General features: G+C 42.7%; 3 protein-coding genes across 5 annotated transcripts in view; 2 read left to right on the top strand and 1 right to left on the bottom strand.

The window, feature by feature from the left end:
- The window catches only part of dlgap1b (discs, large (Drosophila) homolog-associated protein 1b), a 94199-nt gene extending 85416 nt beyond the window's left edge, over window positions 1-8783 (top strand). For 2 of the 3 annotated variants that reach the window (XM_026179769.1, XM_026179770.1), the window contains 4 exons: window positions 3984-4399; window positions 5530-5621; window positions 6368-6520; window positions 7074-8783. In XM_026179769.1, coding sequence (XP_026035554.1) covers window positions 3984-4399; window positions 5530-5621; window positions 6368-6520; window positions 7074-7289 — 877 coding nt within the window. In that variant the 3' untranslated portion in view covers window positions 7290-8783. Of the gene's footprint in view, window positions 1-3983; window positions 4400-5529; window positions 5622-6367; window positions 6521-6776 lie in introns of all 3 variants that reach the window. The other variant, XM_026179771.1, reaches the window with a different exon arrangement.
- A 2671-nt stretch (window positions 8784-11454) lies between these two features.
- tgif1 (TGFB-induced factor homeobox 1) lies at window positions 11455-16066 on the bottom strand. The gene is made up of 3 exons (XM_026179772.1): window positions 15654-16066; window positions 13562-13791; window positions 11455-12781 (listed from the first exon to the last, which is right to left on the bottom strand). The coding sequence occupies exons 1-3, from the start codon at window positions 15667-15669 to the stop codon at window positions 12104-12106; spliced, it is 924 nt and encodes a 307-aa protein (XP_026035557.1). The 5' UTR covers window positions 15670-16066; the 3' UTR covers window positions 11455-12103.
- A 2849-nt stretch (window positions 16067-18915) lies between these two features.
- Window positions 18916-21094, top strand: otud1 (OTU deubiquitinase 1). The gene has a single exon (XM_026179442.1). The coding sequence runs from the start codon at window positions 19185-19187 to the stop codon at window positions 20544-20546; it is 1362 nt and encodes a 453-aa protein (XP_026035227.1). The 5' UTR covers window positions 18916-19184; the 3' UTR covers window positions 20547-21094.
- The last annotated feature ends 540 nt before the right edge of the window (window positions 21095-21634 follow it).

Here is a 21634-nt window from a genome sequence, read left to right as displayed (position 1 = left end):
AGGGATATCAGAAAGAGGGCTTTTTGAAACCAGGGTAGGTTGATAATGTGCGTTACAAGCTTTTGCCCCCCCCCCCCCCCCCTCCGCACTGGCTTCCCTACAGCAGCTGTCCACAGTTGAGGGGTGGCTGGCGTCAGAGCCCCCTCAACTAAGGGCCCCAAATGACAGCTGGGCCAGAGGATGTGGTATAGGGAGATTGGAAAGCTGAGGGGGTGAGTTGACAGCCATCTGTTGCTCCAGTCATTGTGATTCAGGCTGTTTGGGGCTGCGTGTTTGTGTATGTGTGGGAGGGAGTGAGGGAGGGAGAAGAGGAGGGAGTTTTATTGAGTTTGTTTAGGTCCGAGAGACCGCTGCGCTGTCAGTTAGCCGTTTATTCTGTTGCATGTTCCCAGTTTGAGGAGAAGAGCCTAGTGTGCTCGCTGTTTCATTAGCTCACACTGCACCACACTCCTTTAAGTTCTCTGGTGGGACACAGCCATTTGTAGCTTATCTGTCTGCTTTCATCCCCCCCCCCCCCCCCCCCCCCACACACACACACACACACACACACTTTTATTTTTTTAAGTCACCTTCTGTTTAGTTAGGAAAGCTAGTCAGTTTAGCCAGTTCCTGGTTTTTGCAACTCATTGAAGGGATGCTTCTAAAATTCAAAGCGACATAAGCTTTTATCAAAGGTCACAGAGAGGGCCACGTCCAGCACTTCAAAATGTGCTGGATGTGGAATGTTAGGGGATTTCTGAAAGGAGGAGGTCTCAGCTGATCAACCATGCTCTGAGTTCCTGGATACGCCAAGCCAAATATTAACTCATCCAGATAGGCTGTAGTCTACCTAAGTTTGGACTTGTTGTTATGCTGGACTGCAGCTAATGCATTTTTCTGGTTAATGTTTGGTGTTGGTTGGCATGTATTTTTGTTGATACATGCATGACTGTTTACCTGTTGGCATTCATCTGTAATGGTGTGTGTGTGGGTGTGTATGAGTGCACACCTGGGAGGTCTGGGCATGCTGCCCCCTACATTAGATTCCCAGACAGTGAGAGTGCCAGACTCCTACGGCCTTCTTCAGTGTGTCTGTAGGTGTGTGTGTGGGTGTGAGTGTCTGTGTGTTTTTATGCAGCAGTCATAGGTCATAACCTCAGCTTGCTGTTTGAACTAGGATTAACTGACGGGCAGTGGAAAGAGATGTAAAAGTGTTGGAAAGAACAAATAACATGCTTGTCTTTAGACAAACATCTTCCTTCTCTCTTTTACCTATTTTTTTTAATATGATAATATTTGTATATGAAGCATTTACTTAAATGCAAACTGAACAGGATGACTTATTTGATGTAGGTTGGTCTTTTACGACCCCACAAATTAAATTTAGGGTATGTTGGACACTGTACAGATTCTTTCCTAATCTCACCATGAAGGCTAGTGCCAGCCCTGATTTTTCCCGTCACTACCTGTCACCAGCAAGAGGAGGAATTAACACTGCTATGGTTTTATGAAGGACTCTCTCTGTATTTGTGTGCTTGTGTGCATTCTTCGCTTTCTTCACCAAACATTCATCTGATGTACTTCCTACTCGGCAGATGTTTTGCTCTGAACCTCGTGTTCCAGAAGTCCAGCGTCTAATATGAAGTTGTTTAGACAAGTGTTCCTCATGTTTTGGCTAAAAATTCTTTCTGACACACTTTCACCATGGTATGTTTTCAGCAGCTTCCTGCCTTTGTCATCAGAGGCTTTAACAGTGTAAAGATGTAACCACGGTGATGTCACTTACTGGGTTGTGGACCGCATTTTAAAGCCCCAAAGTTGACGTTTTAGCAGCCACCGTGTTTTTTATGGCCAGAAGTGACCATATTTGGATGAGGGGGTGGAGCAGTAAGTTATCAGCCAGGGGTAGCAAGGGAAGTTAGCAAGCTGTAAATCACATCAAACCAAACTATTTCTCAGATGATTACATTTTAAAAGTCTCCAAATGGCAAAAGTACTGCAAACAATGTACAGAGGTTCAGTTCAGTGACTCAGGTAAGCTGAGGTGAGGCCTAGCAGACACCTCATGTTATGTTAGTATGAAGAAGAAAATTAGCCACAGAGACAAAACTATTTTCAATGTTTATTAATTAAAAACTGCCATTTTTGATACTTTCTGACACACTTCATTTCTCAGCCATGGGATTTACCATTTGGCTGATAGCCCATCAAACTGCAATGCCTTTGTTACACACAGGCACTGCACTAGTCCTGAAAACGTAATATAAGGGATAATTAGCAATGTTAGCCTTTTTGTTTTTGCCCTAGCTGACTGAAGGCTTTCGTTAGACATTAAATCCAAATAAGGCATGTTTCTTTTTTTAGGGCCATTTCCTCTTGCTTTTAAGTGTAAACCAAGTATCTGCAGATGACAGGAAAATGAAGAAAACGTAGGACCTTCTGGTTCAGAGCAGCAGCAACATATGGAATGCAAAACTCAACCTCTGTGGTGATTTATCACTTTCTATTACTTGAATGTAGGAAGAGGAAAGATTTTCTGTGATTTTTATTAGCTCTTGCATACCTTACTTGTGTTTTATAGCTTTTTTCCTCTTTCACATTAACTTTTATCCTTTAAAACGCCCTAGTTCTTTTTGTTCTTCTGCCTCTTGTCTGTTGATCTAACCGTCTGTCTGTCTGGGCAGTGTTTGGCTTTGCCTGTTTCTGCCCCTGCAGGAAGTTGTTAGCAGCCTGATAGAAAGCAGGCTGTGGTCATTAGCTCTGAACACCTGCTTGGAGGAGTTATTCTTTAACTGCTCTTCACACTCACACAAACATACACGCACACGAAGGGCTGCTGGCATGTACACGTAAAGCGCATACACGCTGTTTGATCTACCCGACGCCACTCCCATCTTGCTTTCTTTTTTTTTGTGTTCACAGAAGAGGGGAGATGAATGAGAAAAAGGGGGAAGTAAAGATGAATGGGTAGAGTTCAGGAGGAGTGTGTGTCCGGAGATGGGCTGAGCGAGAGGTGATCATTTGTGTGTGTCATGCTGCAGGCAGGTCAGGTTGAGGTTTCATGTGTGAGAGGACTGTGGGCAGTTTTTGGTTTAGAGTAAAGCTAACAGGCCTGGTGGAGAGGGTCTATTGACAGGACAATTGTAATCCCATATATGTCTCACAGTAGTATAATGGATTTTTGAATGGGGGCATTTGTGTTAAACTGAAATGAGCACTAATACCCAGTTATTTTCTTTAATCCTTAGAGCCCATGTCCATGAGGGCTTTTATGCCTTTTCATCAAAGTGTATCACTTATTTTTAAAGTGTCTCAATGACCACCACTCTGCTACATTTTTGTATATGTTATTATATGTTATTAAATTATGTGCTTTAAGTCATGAGCTGTAATCAATTATTAGACTAATGGCTTGTCCAATCACTGTGAAGTTAGCATGCCAGTTCCCTCCCCCTCCTCTCCTCTCCCAGCACCCGCATCCCTCTAACATCCCATTTATCTCTTGGGTGGTGAGCTGCTCTATAGAACATCGCCAGCTCTGTGTGTGTGTGTGTGTATGTGTGTGCATGTCTCTGCTGTTGCACATAGTGTGGAGAGACTTGGCAGAGGCTGCCCGACAGCGGCACAAAGCCTCTGAGTCAAATGCGACATGGCACGCCCAGCTGTAGAGAAGGGTTCCAGGTGTGAGTGTGTGTGCATGTGTGTTTTTGTGCTACCACTATTTGTGTATGCGCAGCGGTCCCACAGCAGGGCTTGCGGTGTGACAGAGGCCTGTACACACTGTTGCTATTGAATGAGCCAGGTGACAAAACATACACGCACACGCACACTCACACACAAAAGATGTTCCACAATACAAAAGCTATTCATCGCTGAGATCATTGTGATGATAATTGCTGCTAAAAGGAAGGCTATAAAAATAAACTAATCAGATGTTTAACAGGTGAAGAATCAATAATACCTTTGTGCGTCCCATGTAAACTTATTCTTACATCTTCTCCTAGTCACCGCAGAATGACCCGCTCCAACAGTGTAACCACAGCTGTGCAGGCTGACCTCGACGACCCATCAGACGCTCCGGACCTGCCGCCGCGTCTCTGCGCCACCATGCCGCGCCAGCACTCACGTGATGCTGCCACTTCCACCGTCAGCATCCAGGGCTCTGGGAACCACTACCACGCTTGTGCCGGAGATGACTACGGGGAGGTGGGCTTTGACCCATCCATCCTGCCTCCTCCTGACCCCTGGATGGACAACGTACCTGAACCAGAGGGTGAGGCTCTGGAGGCGGTTGGGCGATCGGTGTGCCCGCGTGACGGCCGCTGGTTCCTCAAGTTACTGCAGGCTGAGACAGAGCGTATGGAGGGCTGGTGTAAACAGATGGAGCAGGACGAGATGGAGAATGAGCTGCCTGAAGAGAGTGAGTTGATTCATTATGTTTAGATGTCATGATAAATTTTACTCTGTTATGCAGTGATATTAGGTCTATTTTTCCTCCTTTCCTCCTCTCCTCTTTTGATTTGGAGGGTGCTGGTATTCGTGGTACTGGACCACAATAGCTGCTTGTTCCTGTCTCAGGCCCTCTGGCCTCCACAGACATACCGTGCATACTTATCAATAGGCCACTGCTGGGCCCAGCCGCGCTTGTGTCCTCTGGATACACTGCATAACGATCTCTCACACAGGGTTTGCCGAGTGCCCCTTCAAGGCAACTATTTCATCTTGATGTAACACACAGAACAGCACTCGCCTGTATGCACACATCGAAATATGTTTTACACACGTACACTCAAACAGACATACCAGACTGAGTAAACAAGCCACAGACTGTAAGCACTGTATTCGTACCTGCGCAGCTGATTTCATGTTTTACTGAAAATGCCATTGCGTTTGCAGCTAGTGTTTTGGTTCCAGGCAAGAGATTTTCTCACAGAACATGGATAACAGGGAGGCTGTCTCAAGGTCATATTTTCCCTGATCCCAGACTACAATGCACACGTGCACACACAGACACACTCGCACGCATCCTGAAGGGGTTGAAGTCTTTGTCTGCAGCACAGGTTCATTACTCACCCTCTCAGTTTCTAATAGCACTAGCCTTATGTACTAGCAGTTGCCTAGCAGTTGAGTCCATATCACTGATCAGTGACATTTAAATTAGTTGTGTAGCCTTTTTTATCTTATGCATGAGGCTGCTGGAAAGTGATTGTAAGAAAAATAAAAGGTTGCTGTTGAGACCAGGTGCTTGATTTGACCATGCTTAAAACATGCAGTGTTTTGCATTGTGTGTTTAATGATTTTGTATTTTTGGAAAAAGAATTGTGAAATATAAATGGATTTCTGTCATTCTCATCTGATGTTCACAGATGTTTTGTATTTTGAAATGCTCGTACGAAGCAGGTTTCTAATCCATCCTTTTTTGTTGCATTACTAATGCAGCCCCTCTGTTAGTGGTGCAACATGCCTGCAGTATGCAGTCCTGTGAGTAATTGCATTGTGTGGGTGTGTGGGTGTGTGTGTGCATGCATGTGCGTCTGTGTCTTTCTGCAGTCCTGGGTAAGATCCGCAGTGCAGTGGGGAGTGCCCAGCTGCTGATGTCCCAGAAGTTCCAGCAGTTCCGGGAGCTGTGTGAGGAGAATCTGGTATGTGTCACCTCATCCTCTGCATGCTCCCCTCAGCCCTCCCCCACACTGACATCATCCTGCACAAATCACTCTGACAGGCCAGGCCAGAACTCATTTACTATGCATCTACTATAGACATCACATCTTTGCAGTCACTCGCAGATGAAAGGAAAGAGCATGGCTGCGTGGATATCTGAATGCTGATCCCAGGATTTACATATCTTCATTAAAACCCAGAGATTTATGTTTTTTATGCCTTTTGTTAAAAATGTAAAATTTTATGTTGCATTATTTATAGATTATTTAACAAACATTTAAGCTATTTAAAAACAGCAAGATTTATTTAACTAAAAAAATCATTTTTGTCTTTTACTAACTGAGAAAAAAATCCAAAAATATACAACTGGAATACTGCTGTGTTTGTGTTTATGTAGCAATGGATTGCTTAACCTTCTTAAGTGAAGGATGACAAGACAGATTAAGAAACTGTTTTTTAATCACAGCAGGTCTATGATTCAGACCAACTCCAGTACTCCCACTTATCACAATATGATGCAACTGTCTCACCTGATTTATAGAAAATCTGTTCCACTGCAGTTCTAAAAAATGTTTGGCTAAACAGTTAAAGCCAATTTTGTGATTCCTCTAACTCCTATTAAATATTATAGAGCAATAGTATTTTTTCGAAAAAGTGTGTGATAATCTTATAAACCGTATTAATTTTTTTATGTGTGGTTTCCATGCATGTGATGTTTGTGTATCAGAATCCAAATGCGCACCCGCGGCCCGTCTCTCAGGACTTGGCTGGATTCTGGGACATGCTCCAGCTGTCCATTGAGAACATTAGCCTGAAGTTTGATGAACTCCACCAGCTGAAAGCCAACAACTGGAAACCTCTGACTCCTCCAGAAATTCAGGTGCTGACACATACGGCAAATACGAACTTCAGCCAACTCCATTTTAAATAATCAAATGACCTAACTGCAGTGTTGTTTTGGAATGCTCCACTAACCCGCATGCTATCTTCTGTCATTACTGTATACTTTGAATTGTAAGTCCTAATGATTTACAGTTAAGCTTTGTTGTAGCATGCTTACATGTGTTGCTTACTGTCATGTCGGCTGCCTGACGCCATCACTTGTATTTGTGTGTTTTGTTCTGTCTTGTCGACAGTGAGCTGCTTTTGAGAAGCCACTCTACCTGCCATGCACCGTTGGGGCCTGCCCATCTCCAATGGTCTTTTACCTCACGCAATGGCCACCATCGTGCTGTCTTTCCCCACACAAATGGCTGCCACTGTGAACCATAACCTCATTAAAAATTGCATGCTTATGCCGGCAACAGCCACACCGCTCTTGCTAACCCTCATGCAAACCGGCTGCAGTCGTGTCGCTCGTCCATGTGTTTACCTGCAGCTTGCCATAAGGACTCTCTGGTCTGTCTTTAAGACTATTTGTCATTCCTGTCCAGGAGAGAAGGATGCCTCCTCCTGTGCCAAAGAAGCCCCAGAAGGGCCACCCTCCCCTGGCTAGGGACCGCTCCCTGGAGAGCTCTGAGCGCCAGCGTCTGGAGGCTCGCAAACGCCTGCTAGCTGCCAAACGCGCCGCGTCAGTTCGGCAGAGCTCTGCTACCGAGAGCGCAGACAGTATCGAAATCTATATTCCTGAGGCTCAGACCAGACTATGAGACACACAAACTCATATAACAACACACAGGTCCAGTACACTGTCCCATAAACACAATAGCACTGAATGGTAATGCTACGGTGCTAACATACTGTAACATAATCACATTTTTTGCAGACTTCCCAGATCACTGTGAAGTCAGTTGCTATGGAAGCTGGTTGAAGAAGTAATGTACACTTACAGTATTTATTTATTACTTAATTAATTTATCTTTCTGTCTCTTCTTCCCTTCATTTCCTTCTCCCAGCTTTGATGTAGCACTCCCTCTGTTCCTTGTACCTCCACCTGCTCGTTGCTCCCAAAGAATTATCTCACTAATCCCCACGTTTTAAGTGACCTGATATTACAAAGATAAGCCTGGTGTAGCACAGCAGTGTTGCTTCACACGGATATGTTTCAGGAGCCCAGGACGCAATAACATGGTGGAGGGATTCTGCGCGTGTGTAGGTGCTTACGTGCAAACACACAGGCAGTTGTAAGTGATGTATTTAATCTATCAGATCAACTGAAGAGACCAGACCAGAATCATTCTTGATATTTATTATGTTATATTTTCTATTTAAAAAAAATCTAGTTTTTAAAAAGAAATCAATATCTGACTCTAAGAGTACTACAGCCACAAAAGTCTGTGTTTTGTTTATTGAGGTCACATTTTAAAACGTAATATTAAAAAGCCTGCTTATAGAGGCAGCTGGTAACACAGTTCACCTTCTGCCTGAAAGTGGGTCCTTCCAGTTGCGGGAGGAAAGGTCAAGAGGTTAGATTTTGCTCCTTCAGGTTCAGCAAAGTGGCTCCTCAGACAGTAGGAGTTAGGTTTTCGGCCTCTGCAAAGAGTGCAGTACCCTGAAAGGTTCCCAGAAAATGCCACAAACCGAATATGTGTTGTATGTGTGACAGGATGAGCGTGTGCGTGTTTTGGTTAACTTGTTTGTTTCAAAAGTGCTTCCTATTTTTCTAGGTCTAAAGGGTCCTAGCTGTAATCGAAGATTAAGGTAGCAGCATCAGCAGACTGTAAAACAAATCACCCGTCTTGTCTGAATTGAGACTGAGCAGAACAAGTTTGTATAAAGGATATATAATGACATGAAGTGCATGCTTACACAAGGTAACTGATATTTTTGTCTTTTTTAACAGATTTATTCCTTACTCACACCACGTTTAAACTCTTCAGTGTAACAGACTAAGCTAAAGGACTCATATGTGGTACAATACTGGCAGTTGTACGATATTTTATTATGTCATTTTTAGACAAGAAGAGTTTATGGACAGTATTGAGACTACGGGACTGAGAAAGGACTATTTCTCCTCACTGTGTGTGCACTCCCTCTGCCTCTAAATGAAGCAATTATTTGAAGGTCATAAAGAAAAAAAAAATCCAGTTTCTAATATTTTGTATTAGTGTTTAATTTATTGATTAGGAGAACAATGACTGTTTATTGCCATTGTTATTATATTATTATTATTATGCACTGAAAACAAGGCCCTTATACTGTGTTTGTGTTTTATTTATGTTCTCCAGCATGACAGGCGCCTTTTTTGTCTTTTCCGTTTCAGTGATCAGCCTTAATTTCTATCGCGCTAGTCGAGCACAACTGCAGTCTCAGGGGAAGATGTGTGTGTGTGTGTGTGTGTGTGTGTGTGTGTGTGTGTGTGTGTGTGTGTGTGTGTGTGTGTGTGTGTGTGTGTGTGTGTGAGTGAGTGTGTGTTTGCGTGTTGGCGAGGTTCAGAGAGAGAGTGTGACTGACTTCATCTGACTGTATATGACCCATATTGTTGTCTCTTGTTGTACATAATTCCTGCCAGCAGGATAGGCCATGATCTTAATAAAGCAACCAGTGTCCATACCATATTCTCAATTATGTTTCTACTGAGCGTCTCAACCCGGCTTACTGCAGTAAAACAAGGTACTTCTGTCAGCTGCTTGAATGTGGAGACAATCCCGAGTCAGTTTATGGTCACTTAATTCTTCACGGACTAGCAGAACTTTGGTGTGTAGTCCAATTTTCTGTATTGATCTGATAAAGTTGTGTGCCATTGGATAACTATAGGAAACACGGTATATTCCTTTTATTTGTCCCACAATGTTGAACTACTACCTGAGCTTTTCATCGAGAGATGTGCGAAGATGATGTAACCATACAGTATGATTTGTAACTCCTTTAGTTGGTCAATAAATATTTTTAGAGAGGGTGCTTATAAGTATAGTTCAAACTTCATGCCATTTAATATAGACAAAGCTCATTTTAGTACTTTTTCTTTGGAACTTGTTTTAAGTCAAACTGTCTGTCGAATAAACAATTCATTTATTTATGTTTATTATATTAACATATCAATATAACCCTCCTGGTATAGCAGGGAGTTAGAAACCAGAATGTTGGATTGTGCTTTAATTGCTAAACTCACTCCAGCAGTCCTGGCAAATCTGAAACTTGTGATGTAGTTATATTAAGAGAAAAACCTTCAAATAAACATTTGTACATACATGAATGTTTCCCTATGTAAATGTAAACTAAAAGAACAAAACAACATATTACAAGCAGATATACATTTTGTAATTAATGTTATTACACTCTTGATGTTATGGCACGTGTATGAGCTCTTATCAGCATTAAAAAACCTCATTGCCATAATTTTGTTGTGTTCATTTCTTTCCTGTCACATGTGTTCTCAATTAGAATATAATTAAACCGATTACAAGGCCAGCGTGGTGTGTTTTTAGGGCATTTCCCATCCGCAGGGGCGGATCCCCATAATTAGACGCCGCTTTTGGCCTCGGCTTAGCCTTGACGTTTCTGTACGTGCAGCTTCTGGTGATTTGTCATTCACACATCAGTCATGCTGAGGCGAGGTGTGCTGGCTTCGGTGGCTAGAGTTAGGGTAAAGGGTTGTGGGGGTGTTGTCTCTGTGTATGGCCTGCCCTGGGTCAATCTACCCATCATATGGTCCTCTATGGTGGGCTGCATCTGCCTACTTGTGTGCCTGGAGGTCTGTTTAAACCCTTAGTGATTACATCATTTAGATCAGACCCAACCTCTGTCACCTCTGACAGGAACCGACAAAAGGTTCAAAGGAATCCTGCCTGTTCCACCTATTATGCTATTAAATGAGTTAATGTTTCATCAGTTGATCAAAAGTTAGCCTATCAAATATGATAATGCAGCATGTATAAATGCTGAATTTGTCAGTGCTACATGGTATTAACTGCAGTTCAATTGCATTCAACCCCTGATCTTGAGTGGTTACATATCATAGCCTGCTAGTTAGTGAACAGGTAACGTTGCGGATTATCATTTTAATGAAGATGTTTAAAAAAAGATCCCCTTAAAATCCTAAAAGTAAACTGCTGTTCAGCTTAAAAGACGGGTATAATAACAAAAACAGTAAGGTGTACCTGCCTGACCTAATACAGAGAACAACAGAGAAGCATTGCCAGATGGGAACAGCTGTACTCATATGTAAGCTTCCTTACACTGACTTTATTGGCACGTAAACCCTGTCAGCGAGAAAGTGTTGATGTCTGCTGTTTACCTGTGTTAATTTATACAGGATTATGCTAATGCATGGGAGCTGTTTTAAAGCATTCGCACACACAGGACTGCATCCTGTAGAAAGACAGGAATGCTACACTATTGTTTTCTCATATTCCCTTCTTTTATATACACTGAACAATTAAACTAAACACACTACTCCCAACATTAAGGGATAAATGTGTGCAGTAGAGTTAAGTGATCTGAATGATCCAAAGCAGGGCAAAATACTTGAATAAAAATGATCAACTCTGAGATGTAGAAAAAACAAAACTTTATTTGAATCCCATGTGACCCCTAGTTGCCACAAACATTGCACAGTATGAAAAGAAATCACATCATTGGGCATCATGTCACATTAACTATACACATGGTCCTATTATACAAGGAAATGTTTTTTGGTGATTTTTATTTTTTTAAAAAGGGCTGTTTTTTTGTCAGGTTGTAAAACAGCAAATGCAGAAAAACATATGTAGTGTTTAATTTTTCCAGTCCACTGGCCGTCATTTTTCGCTGAGTGATGGGATAAAGGCTCATGCTAAGAACCTGCTACATTGGTCTTATGAAACACCCCTCAGTGACAAAAAGAAAAGTTAAAAAAAAAGAAGCATAAAGGGTTTTTTCCTTTTAAAAATAGCTAAAAGTAAATAACAAAAATTAAAAACTATACTTATGAAAACAAACATTTACTACAGTAGTGAATAAGTTTGTCATAGATGCCAAGAGCAAAGTATTTTTAAGACACTGAGATGACCTTCCTCTGCCTTTAGTGTGCAAACAAACAAGGCAGACCAATCATGAACTGATCTCTGAAATGTTGAACAATAATAATAATAATTAAAGAAAAAAAAAAAATTAAAACGTGTGGGTGCGACCAATCCACCTGACCGATCTGTGAAGGAGGACTGATTCTTGCTCTTGCTCCGTTTACTACAATACAGTATAATGGAAAGACATAAAGACAGGCAGCATTGTTCTGATAACATTTTTGGTCCCTGTGTGCAAATAAAATACACATGTAGATACATAAAGATACATGTATATGAAATGTATAAACAACTTACAGCCAAGGCACCTCGATACGGTTTTTCTTTTCTTTTTTTTGTTCAATAAGAAAGAAAGAAAAGCATCCATGTCAATTTGATTGGTATACCAAAAATAGAAATGGTCAGGCTTTCGTGTGGATTTTGTTCTTTGTTACGTGCAGACGAGTCACTGAAACGAAGAGTTCCACAGCTGAGATGCAAAGTCAGTCTCTAGTTCCTCCACTTCTGTCAACTTTCCTCCTTTAAGCGACCAGCTGTTTGGCCTGCAGCTCCATCTCTGCAGCCCGTTTGAGGGCCACATCCACCAGGAGCTGGAAACCGCTGAAGTCTTGTGTGAGGTCTGGAGGGGTGGGGGGAGGGGTGTTGAACAGCCCACTGCGGGGGCTCAGGTTGCCTTCTATGCTGGTGCTGCTGAGGATGGTGGTAGTGGGGGTGGCGTTGGGTAGTGGCTGACTGCCTGGCCCTTCTTCCCGGCACCTAAGCAGCGCTTGAGCCTGCACGGCATGCAACAACTCAGCTGCCCTGTCACAGTTCATGCCGGGCGCGCTGGGGTGGGAAGCTGTCGGGCTGGTTTGCATTGCTGTGGTGACAGTAGTGTGACAGATGACAGAAGGCCGGGTGGGCACGAGCCCAGGAGACGGGGACGCGGAGGTCGGAGAGGGCACGGTGGGGGACACCGCTTTTCTCAGGACGCTGGGCACGGCGGGGTCGAAGCTAGACGGGTGCAGCACCCGTTTGTCGTAGCTCTCTTCTGTGGCTGCCGCGGGGCTGCTGTGTTTCGGGGACTGGGAGCTGTCAGAGAAGCTGTCACCAGCTTTGCTACCTTTCCTGGATATGGTGAACTGGTTGGGATCTTTGCCATCTTTCCTCAGCATCTCCGGGAGAAGTCTCCGGCGTGCGTTAATGAACCAGTTGCACACCTGCAGAAGACGATAACAACAACAACCCACACAGTCAGAAAAGGCGCGTCACATGGCTCGCTTCCATTCTGCCTTGCGCTTTGAAAGAAAATCTGCTGGTACATTTATCCCCAGGTGCAGTCTGCACATGTCAGCAGAGAAATCGAGTGAAAGGTAAACCCTACCTATCACATGCTGACATTTCACACACCGCAACCATTTCCTGTTTTAATCATTTCACCACTGCAGAAATGACAAAAGACACCTCTGATTATAAGCTAACCCCTTTTTTAATAAAGGTCAGTTTAGATTTAGAAATCTTGTCTTGAAAATAGTTTTGAATAAAAAAATAAATCTCTTTTGTAATAGCAGCATTCACAGTTCACTCCACTCTTTTTCTCAGTCCTCCAGGCTAGTCGTAACTGGCTTAAGGAGCCTTTCAGCTCTAACTATGTAAATGACTCCGCATTGTTCCCAGACAGCTGGGATAGAAAAGGGGCTAGAGGGAGGGAAATTCCTGTCCAAGTGCCTCGGCCAAGCCCACAGCACACAGGGAGTAAGTTTACTCACTTTGTCTCAGACTTTTATGTTGCAACATCAAGCTGATCTAGATGACCTTCAATTCACAGTGTGTATGTGTCATAATTTGTTTGTGATCCAGACAGGAAATGATTCAGTCAAGCTGACACTTGTTTCCTCTTGACTTTTACAGTGGTCTATTTACTCTCTCTGGGCTTAATGGCAGAAAAAAAACAGCTTCAGGCGGTACTATCTTTTTTCCGTCAGAATCTGTGCCCGTACCTGCAGTGTAGAGAGCTGGGTCTGCTTGGACAAAAGGGCTTTCTCCTGTTCAGAGGGGTAGGCGTTGTAACGGTGCTCATACAACCAGTCCCTGAGGATCTGAACGGACTCCTTGGGCAGATTTCCCCGCCGTTTTCTCTTCCCACTGCTCCCCGCGCTGGACGACAGATCCAGAGGGGCGTCCACGCTGTCCTCATCGTCAGTCTCGCTGCCCGACAGCATCATCAAACCTAAAAAAAATCACGAGCGAGTGCAAGAGAAGGACAAAAAAAAAAAAAAAAAAAAAAGAGCGTGTGAGGCCAGGACAAAGAAGAATTTATATCCTCTAATGTCAAGCCACCCCGTTGTCAGAGCGGCTCTGCCACAGCCGCTCAAGTTGTCTGGGAGGCAGCTGATGTGTCAGAAGCAAGCTGTCAAGTTCAGCCATGTGATTCATATAAGGAGCCAGGGAGGGTGTGAGGAGGAGGAAGAAGGGGAGGGTGGATGTAGAAAGGGGGGGACGTCACAAAGGCTAGCCTGATGCTGTGTCAGTTATAAAACCTGCCTCAACAAATACAAGCCAGGTCTATTCTAGACAGGCTGATAGCTGGCACAGCAACAATCTCTGTGTAAAAGGGGAGAGTTTGTTTTGAAGAACAGGAGCGCTGAATCTGAAAGATTACAGAGTCTGTATTTTTTGTTTTTTTAAATGGGAGGCTTAGGATCTAATCGAAGTCAATCATGATCAAAGGAAGTGCTCTGAATTGCTTTGAATGTCAAGAGTACAGCCCAGGCAAACTGATGTGCTTTTGAACTGCTTTTAAATTTGTCCCATTTTCCATCTGGCATATTATATAATATATAATGTTTAATATTATTAAACATTTTCAGTCCCATTTAGTAACTAACCAATACAAAACCTTAATATGCGTCCCTCCTCTTTATGATAAAGACACACTGAGGTTTATTAAAGACTGGCTCCTGTGATTTTAGGTCAATATTTACACCTGGACACCAGCACCTAGGCTACTGTACGGGAAGCCAAGCGGTCATAGCGAATAAAACAGGCCAGGATATTTATTGTACAGCCGTGAGCTCCCGGGCAAACTAGTGGGAAAGAAGTAAGAAAGTTCCCAAGTCAAGAGTGGCCAACAGGATGAGGTAATTACGTAGGTTGGAGAGGCGAAGGGGGAGGGGAGACCTGTTGCAAATAAGCGTCTCCAGACTAAACAAAAGAATCCAGGGCTGCCTGCTCCTTTGTACGCGTTTCAAAAGTTTCTACTCGCAAACAGCGACTTTGGCGCAAACTTTCCACCAGCCGAAATACGTCGCTTCCACTGAAAGGCCAGAAAAAAGACATTTTAACCCGAGAAACACGACAGTTTTTCTAAGTTTGAACAACTTGTAAGAAGGTTCTTTTGTGTGCGTGCGTGCGCGAGCGAGCTGCACCACGAGGTCCATGAATGTAACAAGGCAACAGCAAGTTCCCACAATGAGGTCAGGATGAACATTAGCCTACATTTGGATTTTGGTCATATTTTAAAGGCGCTGGGGGCTGTTTCCGTTCGCTGTTCGTAACTAAAAAAAGATACAAAATATCGAGGTTTTTTTTAAGCTTACAGGCTGCCAAAATGTAACAACCCCTGAAGTCACAACAGTCGCACAACTTTTGACTTGTATCGACTATCACCACTTATCAAGAACCGAAAAACTTCTTCACAAATGTAGCTTATATGAGGTTTCCACCGTAACAGAAAAAAGGCGAAAGCGTCTTTTAAATCATTCTGAAAGTTGTCCCAGTTTATACCGCGACTAGGAAAACAACACACGGCGACACAGTCGTGCGTTAGCCTATTGTGTGAAAACTTGAATAAAGCACATTTAGATAACCTAAAACGGTGGCTAAACCTTGCTATTGTCGACTTTTGACATCGCGCCAACACATGGCAGAAAAAGCCCCCCTGTCATGTCTGGAAAGGAAACAATAGACTGCATGGTTTGCATATGAGGGAAACGGTTCTGTTACTCATTCTTTAACGCCGTCTCCGTCTAAAGTCGTTTTTTTCCTCTTCCCTAATACTTTAATGTTATTTCTTTTAAAAATCCCACCTACCCTTTTTGGTCTTCATCTTGAAAAAATGCCCGCTTATTCCTCGGCAAGCGGAGAAGACAAATTCTCTGTCAGAGCTGTGTTTTCCCCCCTAGATATCCCCAGCGTGTATCCGAAATCTCGAAAATCCTTGTTCATTAAAAAATGCTTCTTTTTTCCCGTTTTAGATGTTCTTCTCTCTTCTAGTCGTCCTTCTTTGGAGACTTGAGGTGGCAGGAGAGGGGGGTGGGGGGTTGTGGGTTACCTGAGATCTCTGCGTCCCTTTCTGCTCAAAGCCCCTTTTCTCATTGACTGTGTGTTTGATCCTGAAACTGGGTGACAGCTATCTTTGACAGCTGCGTGACTAAACGCAAAGATCCTCCCACCACCAGTGGAGAACAGGAAAAATCTCTGACATCAGCATGGCTTGTTCCACTGACATGAATACAGTCTTGCTGAGCTTTAACTGCTGCTGACCCTACTAATAAAGTGAATATATATCTATATAGATATATAGATATGTATATCTATATAGATATATAATATGCAGAAAGCGTTGTTTAGGCGGGCAAGCAAAATGACAACAATAGCAGACTGGGGGATAGCACTGCGGACCTCGTGGTAACACCTACAGATTAAAAATAACTAAACTAACCACAGTAATTTAAAACATATATATAGCACATTATTGCTACAGGCTATGCCGCATATTTCCGAATGAGCGTCGGTGTGTTTTTGTGGTGCAAGCTTCATCGCCTTATCACAGTCTGTGGTTTATCACCTTTCGTATCGCTTGTTTACATCGTGAAGAATTACCTTCACGTACTCCCAACAATAATTCTTCTGCATGCGAGTGCTTTTTAACAATGTGGCTTCGTATAGGCTGCTGCAGTGTGTTACAATAGGGGCCTCGTGTTATGTTTATGGTAATAGCAGCAAATCTCGTGTTTATACTACTGTGCATCCCCCTCCTCCTCCTCCTCCCGTGTTGTGACTGTAGTAGTCCATTCTTCTGTATCCCTATAGATACGCGTGAAACGTTTCTTATGCGCTATCGATGTCACCCCGATTGAATTGTAAACATTATATAAGGAGAAGCTCCTGTAATTTCTCACAGGAATGAGGAAATGCTTAAAAAATACAGTGTGGACATGGGTGTAGCTGCGGGATATATTGATCAAACCTTGCAGCAGCTGGAGGTTAGCGCACCAGCTCGGCTTACTAAAGACAACAGCAGCACTGCGAAGAAAACGATCAATGCCTTCATTTGTATGCGGTGCACAACCATGCGACAGCTGCTGTAGCATCGTTTCTTTGCATGCATTTGTTCCAGACATGCATTCAAGTGCTCTTTGCGGAAGCTAAATGTCGCCTCCGCGTGCACACAATCGGAACTGTACGTGAATGCAACGCGGCGTGCAGACACGAGGTCCTCGGGGTCCCTCTGGTGGTGATTTAATTGCACTGCAATTCAGGCGAAAATAAGGAAGGAAAGAAGTTGCTTTAAAATACCTGGAAATTATGTACTACGTAAAATTACTTAGAGTATAATTTGTGTCTGATTTCCTGTTGAATACACTAGCCAAAATGAATGCATAATGTGTAATGATAGTATAATGATTGATGTAAATACTTGAATTATTACCTCCTTACTCTGTTGTATTTGTCGGTTAATGCAATTACATTGTAATTTCAGGTCAAATACATGGAAAGTCAAGGGGAATTTCACCTTTAGTCACAGGCTGTATTAGAAAGTGTTATTATGTTTCAGTATACTATTACAGCATATTAAAACAAAACAAAAATAAACAGTCACCTTTACTGATTATTAATGTTAATGTTGTTTGGGGTTTTTTTTGCTGCTATAAATGTACACCCACTCACTGAAGTAATATTTTTATAATCAAACACAAGCAGCCTGAGTGTGTTTTCCAGCTCAGTCACTGTTAAAAATAGAGACGACTAAGTTTGGCAGGCCAAAGCCAGCTACTGTCAGATACTAGGTATGCTTCCCATCAGTTGTGACATTAAAATAGATCAAATGATATTTATTGATTGGCTGATTTTTGTAATTAATAATAGCAGTAATATTAATAGTCATTTAGTCTGATAGACTAGCTGTGCTGATGACTCATTTTAAACGTTGAGCATTTCATGCTTTCTGTATAATCAACATTTGGCGAGCTTTTTTGAGTCATTTCTTTTATTAATATCTACACTTACTATGACGGGAATTCAGTGGTGATGTAAGACGACAAATAAAGCTCAGTGTTTGTTTTATACTTTCCAGACCGAGATAACACTGCACTTGTTTAATGAATGTTTTTATGTTTATTTTGTAGGATTAATAACAAGAACCACATAAATCTGTTTAGAGGGGAAACGAATGTAAAACGCTTTGTTTAAAGAATAGACACGATAATTAGCTGAGCGGTAGCTCTGCTGCTTTACTGTTGTGTCACTCGACTCATTTGACTGTGACGCATCAAATCCTTCACATTTGTCCACGAGCATCGCGGCTTCAGTCAGGACGCCCGTGGAGAGCTGTGTGAACTTACAGACAGCCACAACTGTACAGGAAACTGGTGGTTTTTTTCTTTCAAAATAAGATTGTTGTGGTTCAAATATCAGAATCAGAATACTTTAGGGTTCACAAAATGATGAGGTTCAACCATAATCTGGTAAATTGTTCCCATATCCGGGATTTATGGCGGACTGTGTTTTTCCTTTGTTCCAGTTCATTCGCAATAAATCAATAAATAAAAATCCTAGGCCTAATTACACTAAAACTGAGCTTTACGAACATCTGCTTTAATTAACACTTTGCTATTCTAAAGCGAGTAATTGGATGCGCTGTTTTTATTTAGATTACCTTGTCATTTGAAGTGCTCATTTCATTTCAAGTCATCATGTTAGTAAAGAGGAAGAAAGTGTATTTGATGATTATGTGGCTATTTGAATGAAAGCAACACCACAATGGACTTTTTGAAAGTAAATTAAAACCCAGTAAACGTGGTATTCTTAGTGAACTAGTTATGAGACTTCTTAAAACATAAAAATAAAAACGTTCACTATTTTGTAAGGATTTTTTGCACTTTAAAGTTAAAGCATCTTTTCCTGTTTATCAGCATGAAAACATTTTTTAAAAGTTTGACTTTTTTAAAGAAACTTTTGCTCATTGATCTAAGGCAGTAAAGCATGATCGCTCATAACGAAGGCGCACGTGTGCGTAAACCATGAATTTTATTTTGAAATAATTCAACTGAAAAGTGTTTTTTGGCTTTATTTCGTCGGACTTGATTCTGTCGAAGAGGACTGGGTCCTGTTACAGTTTGGAGTCTAAAATTAGGGAGGCACCCCAACTGCAAATGACGCAAGAGGACTAAACTGGACAGTCTAGTCGTCTCTGTGTGTCAATGACAGCGGGACTCAGAGCCATGGAAACCTTCCCTACAACTTTGCTGTTGTTGATGACACGGAGAGTATTTTTAGCTATTGTTGTCATCTTTCCGTAACAGCCCAGCCGCGCCGTTCAGTATAAAGGACTCTTTCAAAATGCAGTTGTACAACAGTGTGCTGACACACTACCCGAGGTCGTCTCGCAAAGTTACAATAACTTTGTCGACCGCTTCTGCGCGTTTGAACGGGGCAAGTTCCTCTGAGGCTGACAGGCCGGGATTTACTCAACCAGACGCAACTTCAGCGACCAACGGTGATCCGGTGAGCGAGTCTGTGTCTTCCGCAAACATGCCTGCTTTGTCGTGTTACGAAGCTTCAACCATGAGGCCAATTTACTTCACCTCGACTGCTGAAATTTTAATCCGGAGACCTGATGGAGTGGAGAGGTCTGTGCCTGTGCATGTTATGAGGGAGTCCAAAGTCAAACCACCTTCCCCAGACTCTCATAGCGGTGAAACTTTACTCTGTAATGACTGCGACCCTGATGTGATAGTGGACTTGATAGATCAATTGAGCAATGGGACAGATGAGCTTTTCCCAGACTGCCCAGAACTGACTGGAAATCAGCTTACCAACAGCAACAACACCAGTGGACCCAGAATAGAAGAATACAAGAGAACGGTGGAAACTTCAGGTGGGGATGATGGAATTTCACTAACTATTACCCCCTTCAGAAGCAAGACGTGGGCCTCATTGAAAGACAAGGAGCTGGTTCCCCCCAAGGCAGTACAGCCTAAGGGTCTCATAAAAGAAGATTTTAGCTTAATGAGCACGACCAAAGCTGCTCCAGCATCAGAAGAGAGACGGGCTTTTGAGCTCAGTGTTCTGCAGGAGTCCCCTCCACAGAGAGTCCAGGAGAGAGGGGAGATCAACGACAAAGTCGCCCGATACCTGGCTGAAGTGGAAAAGCAAAATAAGTACCTCCAGGAGAGGCACAAATACAGGTATCAAATCATTCCAGATGGCAACTGTCTGTACAGGGCTGTGTCTAAAGCCACATACGGGGACCAGTCGAGACATGCAGAGCTGAGGGAGCGGACGGTGCACCACATCGCTGACCACCTTGACGAGTTCAACCCTATCATTGAAGAGGATGTGGGGGAATTCCTGATCAATGCAGCGCAGGACGGCACTTGGGCCGGTTACCCCGAGCTTCTCGCCATGAGCCAGATGCTGAATGTCAACATCCACCTCACAACAGGGGGCAGCTTGGAGAGTCCCACTGTCTCCACCATGGTGCACTTTCTTGGAGAGGAGGATCCTTCCAAACCAGCTATCTGGCTGAGTTGGCTGAGCAACGGTCACTATGACGTTCTCTTGGACAGGTGTCTGCCCAACCCAGAGTATGAGGACTGGTGCCGAAACTCGCAGATGCAAAAGAAACGGGACGAGGAACTGGCAAAGTCGATGGCAGCCTCATTATCCAAAATGTACATTGAGCAGAATGGGTCCGTGTAAACGAAATACAGCGCATTACAGAGGAATAGAGATGAATGGTTCTGCTTTGTTTCTACGTGCTTTAAATTATTGTTTTTTAAGGATTTTTTAAGGAGCAAAAAGACGTGCAGTGCACATACTTTGGTTCATGTCTATGCCAGCGTTTTGAAATTAACGCTAGTTGTCTCCGAAAGAGTTTGACAGTGTGTGAGTCTGTTCTTGATAGTTTGGGTGATGTTGACATGAGTGAAATTCTCTAATGCTGTTCAGATGTGGCTGAGTGCTTTTGGAGTGTACTATTTTTATTTGCCCTCTCTCAGCTGACCAGTTATTATTATTTTTTTGTCGTGCTTCTCATGCTTTGGCAACTGCCCAATATTTTCAGACAAAGAGAAATCTGGTTTGCATTTTCCATGTGTTTAGCTACTCATTTGCACAAAATTCCTCTAAGAGTAGTTCACAGTGCTTGGTTTGTGTCTGCGAGAATGATTCAACGGTTCATTTTCCATTATTCCAGTACTTTTTCGACATTTGACAAAGAATTTCAAAATAAAGTTAAGACAAAAACACACTAACTTGCAGTGGCTTCATTTTTAATTTACATGCTCGTTGTCCCGCTATTTGTTTATCGCCTACATTTTCATACATTTGTTATTCAGCTTTAGCGATATCCACTGTTTCATCTTAGGTGTAAGGCAGTCCATAACCACCACATCACCACCACAGTTCATGCTGCAGTCATCCTCCACTCACCAGTGTCCTAAAGTGAAAAGTGATGTTGGGAATTTATTACATGATGTAGTGACCCTGCAGCCTCTCATTCAGGTCAGGCTGCCGAACTCGGTGTATTAAGGGACCACGGCTTCAATACACAGAGTACAAGGGAATGTGCTCTGTGTACTGAGCTATGTTAAAGCTTAAATAAAGGGTGCACAGTCACGGTATAGGCCAAAATGTCATTTCTTCTGTAATTGTTTTCTTTTTTAAAAACTGTAGATTCTGCTTGATTTCCTAAAAACTATATAAAAGGAAAGCAAACCACCCAAATACAGCTTGCAAATACTATAAGCTAATCTCAACATATGGATGTATTCATATTGTAATAATAC

This window comes from Astatotilapia calliptera, chromosome 9 (genome assembly GCF_900246225.1).
Source record: "Astatotilapia calliptera chromosome 9, fAstCal1.2, whole genome shotgun sequence".
NCBI classification, from domain to species: Eukaryota; Metazoa; Chordata; class Actinopteri; order Cichliformes; family Cichlidae; genus Astatotilapia; species Astatotilapia calliptera.
The sequence above is the reverse complement of the archived record's forward strand: the minus strand, read 5'-3'. Positions and strand labels throughout refer to the sequence as shown.